This window comes from Camellia sinensis, chromosome 5 (genome assembly GCF_055761805.1).
Source record: "Camellia sinensis isolate YWXY chromosome 5, ASM5576180v1, whole genome shotgun sequence".
NCBI lineage: Eukaryota > Viridiplantae > Streptophyta > Magnoliopsida > Ericales > Theaceae > Camellia > Camellia sinensis.
The window spans coordinates 172569091-172577811 of NC_138965.1; the positions used below are offsets into that span (position 1 = coordinate 172569091).

The window sequence follows — 8721 nt, forward strand, 5'->3', positions numbered from 1 at the left end:
GGCTGTTACAAAAGAAAATCAAGGACGTAAAAAGATCATCCTGAAATACAAATCAGATACAAACTTATATTAAGAACACTATAAAAAATACATGTGAGACACTCATATATAACTCAACAAATCAAGAATATAATACAAAGAAAATTACACATGCAAACTATATTCACAATGGTAGCCAAATCATGTTTTCTATGATTAGTGAAATATGCAACTCACTGCATGTCTGCCAGGGGGTGGGGATGAAGAAGTAAAAATTGCTTCAATATAAACCAAACGATTAAATACCTATTTGCCCCAATCTATCACAGAAGCTGAAATTGAATGACAAAAATAGTAGTTAAAAATATGTTCCACTGATTAAATACCTATTTACCCCAATCTACCACAGAAGCTGTGGGAGTTACACTTACGGATTCAAGAAATTCATTCACGATAGAGAGAGAGTTCGAGGTTTTAGTTATGTATTCAAACAATTAGTAGCAACTAACTTGCGCATTATTCAGGGGAGCAATAATTCAGAAATCATAAAATCAAGATTCCTTACTTTGATGAAGAATCAAGAAAAGTTCCACACATTTGATTTGAGGGAATAATAATTCAATAATCTTGCAACAATGATAATTTATAATAGAAACTCCAAACATAATGAAAAGAATGTTAACTGAACAATCAAAAGAGATCCACACCCAAAAGTGATTTCACTTTATTGCTCTGCAAATGCCCAACAAAATGCCACTCAATGTCCTCAGGAAACTGCAAAATGTTCAACAATTTCAATATCAAGCATCTTCTTACTCCACACAATCTCAATTCCAAAACAAACTTCTAGAGAGAGAGAGAGAGAGAGAGAGAGAGAGAGAGAGAGAGAGAACCTGAGGTGCTTTTTTGATGATCTCTTGGACATAGTTCTCGCCGAAACAGCGATGACCAGAGTCGTAGGCTTGGCGGATGAGAGAGATGGGCTTGGTTTTACTCACTGCAACCACCCTCACATCATTGGCTATGCGGCCTGATCTCTCAGCAACCTGGCGGACTCGGTGGAGCACCGCTCACAGAGCCGTCGAGGCCGCACCCTCCACAGCGGTAGCAGCCATCATCACCATTCTTTTGATTTCTCTATCTTTTCTGGTGGTTCGGAGTCACTCTCCGATAAATTTATCAACAACAATCATACATCTCACTAAATCGATCACAAATGTGGAATCTCCTTCACCCGATAGAGAGAGAGTTCGAGAGCAGCGCCAAAGCATCGAACAGGGAAAAAGAAATCGAAACAGAGGGAGAGTGGAGAGATAGAAATCGAGGAAATCTTACCTTGCAAGCCGAGCGATGAGGGAGGGTTGTAAGGGGAGGAGTGAGCAGTGTCAGTATGAAGAGGGAAGAATAAGATCAGAGAGGGCGAGAGAGGTAAAGAGGAAATGGGGAGAAGACGTGGCTGAGAACAGAGTGGGAGAGAGAGAGAGAGAGAGACGTGGGTAGGTGGAAGGCTGAGGAAGAGATGTTTAAGCGGGAATCACATTGTCCTTTATCATGATCTGTACCATTAATATATTCTTAGAACTGATCTTGGCCATTGGATCAAAATGTATCTCACATACATTTTGATACATTTTTCAAAAACCTTTGTGCCTTATTATATAGATGTTCCATTTAATTTAAATTATTTTTTTATATTCCAAGTCTTATGGATAGTTACCACTTAGTGTGAATCTGAATGTGAATGTTTACATCACCAAATTATTTAACGTTTAAAAAATATTTATATGAATAAAATTATCCATAAAATACCTTAAATATGAGAATTATGATTTAATGAATCAAATCTCTAAATAATAGGACATATTGAAAAACAAGAATATATTATGCATTAATTAAGATATAAGCACTTGAAGAAAAAAAAATCCTGATTTAGTGTGTTTGATTTGAGTTTTTTGGATTAAATTTTTTTAAAATTGAGTTTTTTGGTTTTCGTGTTTTTTTGTTTTTAGTGAATATTTTTAAAATTTTAAACATTTTTTTTAGTTTTTTAAATGCACCTTACTTGGATGTATCTAAAAAGTAAAAAATTTATGAAAAAATATTTTAAAAAATTAATAAATACATAAAAATATAAAAAATGTACTAAATTCTTGTATTATTTTTTTTTGTATTTTAGGTATTTAGTGAATTTTTAAAATATTTTTTTAATAATTTTTTATTTTTTAGGTGTGTTTATATTAAGTGTGTCTAAAAAGTAAAAAAATTACTTAAAATATTAAAAAAATACAATAAAAACAAAAAAAAAACAAAAAATTAAGAAAGTAAAATTTTCTAAAAAGTGTTTTTAGAAAAATGAAACTAAGCAAGCTGTAATCCTATTTTTAATGTCATTTTTAGCATAAAAATATTCAAATGTGTAATATATATTTATAAAGAAAAACTCTAGAAAACAGAAACCCATCCAAATTCAGACAACCCCTTGGAATAAGGTGCGTTCTATCTTTTTGTTGAATTTGATTCTATAATTAGAGTTTGTGTGCTATGAGTAATATTAAAGATTTTAAAAATTTTATTAAAATTTTTACCAAATGTCTTATATGGGTGTGAGATCCATACCATATGGATTCTATGTGGGTTCCACACCCATGTGAAACATTTAGTAAAAAATTTAGTAAAATTTTTGGAATCTCTAGCATTTTTGGTATGCTATATAAGTACACTTTCTGTCTTTTTATATTTTTTAAGTCACATCACCTCTTTACTTTTCTACACATCTTTTTTCGCAAAAAGTCAAAAAGTATATCTATTTAGATCATTCTAAATAACCCTTAGTTTATGCTTAAGTAGAATAACTGATTTGTAAATTGAGTAATGCTACGTAGCTCGAAATCAACCCCCTCGGAATCCCCCTAATTTAAAAAACAACGTCGTTTTTCCATTTCTTTTTCTTTTTTTTTTTTTTGGATTGAATCAGAAACGAAGAAGAAGAAGGAAGAAGAAGAAGAAGGGAAGGGAGAAGGGAGAACTGGACAGGAGGGGGCATAAACCAGGGTGGAGGCGCGGCGGAGGCGAGGCGGAGGCCGAGCTGCTGCGACGATCGGCGATCGGCCGAGCTTCTCTCTCTCTCTCCCTCTGTTTCCCTCTCTCCTCTTCTCTCTCTTTCTCCCTCTCTCTCTCGCCTTCACCCTCTTTTCCCCTTCTTTTTCCTCTGTTTCCCTCTGTTTCCATTTTCGGGGGATTCGGGGGGAAGCTCATTCGAGCTCCCAAGCTTTATCCTTTGTAAATTACACTGACTTTTCCTAAAATTTGGTAAAAAAAATAGTAAGTATCACAGATTTAATATAATTATATAGTACTCCTATAAGGTTATAATTCATATAATATTTGGACTCATGTTTATCAGAAATTTTTTAGTTACATGAATGAAAATATGATATTATTACATCTTTTATATTGAAATATATATTTTATTTGTTTCTTTTTATATTTTTTCAGACCATCGACCTTACTAAAAGGAAGGTAAATTATACCAAAATTATAAAATTTGTTGTATTTTTTTTCAAATTTCAGAAAAGCTAAGAGTATAATTTGCCTTTAAAAAATATTTATGAATGTGTAATAATGCTCCTGCATTATATATGTGTAAAATTTGTATAAAAATATATATAAAAAAATTATATTTAATACTCCTACATTATATGTGTAAAATTTATATAAAAATATAAAAGGTAAATTATATTAACCTTTATTCAAATTTGAAAATATATATAGTAAATTATAGTTTTGACATACTTATAGCAATATTTTTTTATAATATAGTTAAAAAAACAAAAACTAATGTTGATGGTATAAGAACAAAAGAATAACTAATAAAAAATAGGACTAGACTCCTCTCCAACCCATAATCTAGAGGATGTTGTCCGGGTTCTGTGAAGCCTACAATGGGCCTGTTTTGATAATTTATACTTTTTATTTTGCAGGGCATTCTATTTGAATCCAAAAAAATATTTTAGTATGCCAAATTTAAATTTATAAATTTTAATTTTTATTATATTCTAATGTGAATTTACTAATAAGGACAATTCATATTAAATTTTAAAATAATTTTTTTTCTTATGGTACACTCTAATCCATTATTCCTATTCAAATCTCTACATCTCCTTCCCCAAGAGATCAAAGTTAGTTTGTCTTCTTCTTCTTCTTCTTTTTCTTTCTCACTCCAAAACTCCAATCTACCTTACCGAAACTCACCATTTATCATGAACATCATTGTTTTTTATTATTTTGAAACCCTAAACCCTAGAAGAAAGTTTGAACAATCAAATAATGGTGGATTAGGGTTTCCAAACTTGTGTTTCCTCCATTGTTTGATTGTTCAAACTTTCTTCTAGGGTTTAGAGTTTCAAAATAATAATAAAGACAATAATATTAATTATAATAGTGCGTTTTGATAAGGTGGATTGGACTTTTGGAGTGAGAAAGAAGAAGAAGAAGAAGACAAATTAACATTGATTTCTTGGGAAAGAAGATGTAGAGATTTGAATAGGAATAATAGATTATGATGTACCATGAGAAAAAAAAAATTTTATTTTAGGGTTTAATATGGATTGTCCTTATTAGTAAATTCACATTAAGATATAAAAGGAATTAAAATTTATAAACTTAAATTGAAGGTACTAAGATATTTTTTGGGTTAAAATAGAATGCCCCGTCTTTTTTGTATATCATTCATAAAAAAAAATTAGTCAATATGATGCTTGTAACCCATTGAATTTATCTCATTTGTCACAAAAAATAAAATAAAATAAATGATCTATTTTTAAAAACACACTCATCATAGATTATAATTATCGAATCAAACTAATTTTTTTGTGAATAATATATATGAAAGTCACGAGAAAATGAATAGTTTAGGTCATTGAAATATGATTCATGATGATTTACACATACCCCCAATAACACCCTCCAATCTAGATTATAGACAAGAGACAATCTAGGTCCAAAAAAATATACCTTTTATTGTAAATAAGATAATTACATCATTTTTTTTTTATCCATGTGATTAACCAATTATCGGGGAGCTTCTATATACACACACCTAATCCCCTCAATACACACACTTAATGATATTTAATTTTATTACAATTTTATCCTTAAGTGAAATTACTATTTTAGACACCATTGTTAATTGAAAACATCTCAATGCACACCTCAGATGTGAATTCACATCTGTTGCATCGTGTGTGTGTGTGTGTAGCTTGTGGATGCTCATTCATAGCTTCTTCCATCAATTTCTGTATGTGATGTTCATTGAGGTAGAAGTGAAACCAAAGGGCTTTGGCATTTCCAAGTTCATCAACCTTCGTCATTCGTAGGGAAAACATCATTGTTATGGAGGATTTGCCTTCTGAAAATCAGCAAATAAGTGTTCATGTGAAGCAGAGCGAAGGAAATGTGAGTTAAAATTTTTTTTTTTTTCCCAGCGTCGTTCGGATAACCAGAGCCGAATTGTGTTATTTGGTTCGGAAATCTACTACCGAAATAATTATGTATTTTCGGAAGTTGATGTCCGAACAAAGTAATAAATTTTGGAAGTTGTTGTCTGAACAACATATTTAAATTCGGAAGTTGTTGTCCGAACAAAGGTAACTTTTACAACATTCAACTTCTGAAATTTTAAAAAAAATTCGGACAACTACTTCCGAATGAAGTAATTTTTTTTTTTCCATTTTATATTCCAAATTTGCAAACTGCATACCAAATTTACAGTTTCAAATTGCAAATTATCTTTATAATGCCATTAAAAATTTGTAATGTTATACAAAACATGCAGGAATATGTGTCAACTCAAGGAAGTCAGGTTTGCGCGGATTTTGTGTTAGATTACACCACTCAATTCACAACTGAACAGGTTCAGTCTACGAAATTATAACAATTATGTTTCGAATTGCTCACCAAATGTAAATGTTTGATAATATTTATTTAACTTTGTAGGTATTCAAAAGTAATGATGAATTGCTCAACTGGGTACGTGAAGTTGGAAAGAGAAATGGTTTGGTCATTGTAATCAAAACATCAGACTATGGTGGAGGGAAAAAAAGACCCAGGATATATCTTGCTTGTGAGAGGAGTGGCCAATATAGAGCAACAAAGAAGTTAAAACATGATGGCAACAATACATCAAGAATAACCGGTACGAAGAAGTGTGGTTGTCCTTTTGATATGAGGGCTCACAGGTTTACCACACATGATGAATGGACATTGACCGTAGTATGCGGATTGCATAATCATCCACCTGCGGAGCACCTCGAAGGACATTCATATGCGGGGAGGCTATCAAAGGATGAGAAAGCATTGTTAATGGATATGTCAAAGAGCATGGTTCGGCCAAAAGAAATCCTAGTAACCTTGAAACAGCGAGATGCCTTCAATGTAAGCACACTTAAAACCATTTACAATGTACGCCATCGAAACAGGGTGGTACAGAGAGCTGGAAGATCACAGATGCAACACTTATTGGGTGAATTGTCCAAGTATAATTACATTGAGCGCCATCGGTCTGAAGAGTCCACGATGACTGTGACGGACTTGTTTTGGGCACATCCTACCAGTTTGGACTTATTTCGGTCTTTCCCACGTATATTAATTATGGATTGCACATATAAAACCAACAGATATCGGCTTCCTTTTCTTGAAATTGTGGGAGTGACATCAACTGAAATGACATTCTCTATAGCTTTTGCATACTTACAGTATGAGAGGGTCGATAACTATACGTGGGTGTTAGCTATATTGCGTGATGTCATGGATGGGTTTGTTGTGCCAACAGTTATTGTTACTGATAGAGAGCTAGCCTTGATGAATGCCATACAGAAGATATTCCCGAGTGCCAGACATTTATTATGTCGTTGGCATATCAGTAAGAATGTGTTGACCAAATGCAAGAAAATGTTTGAGACACAGCAAAAATGGGAGAAGTTCAACCATGAGTGGAACTCTGTAGTGTATTCATCTTCTGAAATTCAATACGAGGAGCGTCTTAAATCATTACTTAAGGAATTCAGTAGTTATCTTGATGCAGTCAAATACGTCATGGATACTTGGTTGGTTCCTTACAAGGACAAATTTGTGGCGGCATGGACAGACACATGTATGCATTGTGGCAATGTTACAACGAACCGGCAAGATTACTTTTCTTCAATATGTTATTAATAAGTGCCAGGTACTTGATTTTAACTTTGACTTACATTGAATTGAACAGGGCTGAGAGTGCACATGCAAAACTTAAAAGACAATTGGGTTCATGTCAAGTCTCATTTCAGGCATCATTTGAGAAAATACACAGTCTGCTTGAGTTGCAACACACTGATATCAAGGCTTCATTTGAGAAAAGTCTAACTGTTGTGCAACATCAATTTAAACCTTCTCAATTCAGGGAGCTACGGGGTAATGTGTCTATCTCTGCATTGGAGTATTTGCTTGTTGAGAGTAAGAGAGCCAATTCCATTGGTATTGATGTTGAAGCTTGTGGATGCGTCCTTCGCCACACTCATGGTTTACCTTGCGCCCATGAGATTGCTGACTACATCAGACAAGATCGTCCTATACCACTTGCTACCATACACTCACAGTGGAGGCAACTTCATATCTCCATATGTAAGAAAGAAGAGGAAACGGAGGTGACTTGTCATGCAGAAGTAGAGTTGTTTGTGAACAAGTTTAATGAAAGTGATAGAACCATACGGTTGGAGCTTTTGAAAAAGTTGAAAGAGATTGTGTATCCGGGAAGCACTTTTCTTGTTGAGCCGGAGGTGAAACCCAAAACACGTCCTCGGGATCATAAGAAGATCAATGTTTCTACTCGTCATAACCCGTGTGCATTTGAGTTAGTGCAATCCGGACATGATTCCTTCTCACCTAGGGACACTGAAATCACTACATTAGCTTCTACTTTGCAAACCAAGAAGAAGCGACCTGTTAAGGGAAAGGAGAAGGTGAATCCGAAAGGGAAGGCATACATTACTAGAACAGTGAAACCTGGTGCATATGTTGATGCTTTCCCTGCTGGATTGAAACCATACATTAAGTTTGTCAAGGATGTAGTTGCAGATGGGAATTGTGGTTTCAGGGCTATAGCTGCTTCAATTGGTCATACAGAAGATGATTGGGCTCAAGTTAGGCGTGACCTATTGGGTGAGCTGCACACACACAAAGAGGAATACATTACACTTTATGGGTCCTATGAAAGGTTTGAAGAATTGACAAGCATATTGTCATACTTTGAAGACAGTCCTGGATACTCACATTGGATGACTATGCCAGACATGGGGCATCTTGTTGCATCGTGCTACAATCTTGTGTTATACCACTTGTCTTTACAGCAATGTCTCACCTTTTTACCTCTTAGAACAGTGCCAATACCTCAACTTGATAGACGTGAGATTGCCATTGGGTTTGTCAACGGAAATCATTTTGTCCAGGTATAATAGAAACTTATCAATTGGGTTTGTGCATGTACAAGAAGTTATGAGGTATGACCACTAAGTCAATTGATATTTGGTGCAGGTTTTGTTGCAGCCAGGCCATCTAGTTCCTCTTATTGTCACTAATTGGAGAAAATACCGTCACCCTTGCGCTGTCGACTGGGATGATGCATATGTGCGCCGCATTCAACATTTCAAGGACATTATTTATGATAATGTAGCTACTCGAGAGACTTTTGATGTTGTTGATGTCGCATGA

At 34.1% G+C, this 8721-nt stretch overlaps 1 protein-coding gene across 1 annotated transcript; it reads left to right on the top strand.

Annotated features, from left to right (window-relative positions):
* The first annotated feature begins 6201 nt into the window (after positions 1–6201).
* Positions 6202–8721, top strand: LOC145791870 (PKS-NRPS hybrid synthetase cheA-like). Its single transcript, XM_082872328.1, has 3 exons — positions 6202–7082; positions 7241–8459; positions 8545–8721. Exons 1-3 carry the CDS (start codon positions 6202–6204, stop codon positions 8719–8721), a joined length of 2277 nt encoding a protein of 758 aa, XP_082728454.1.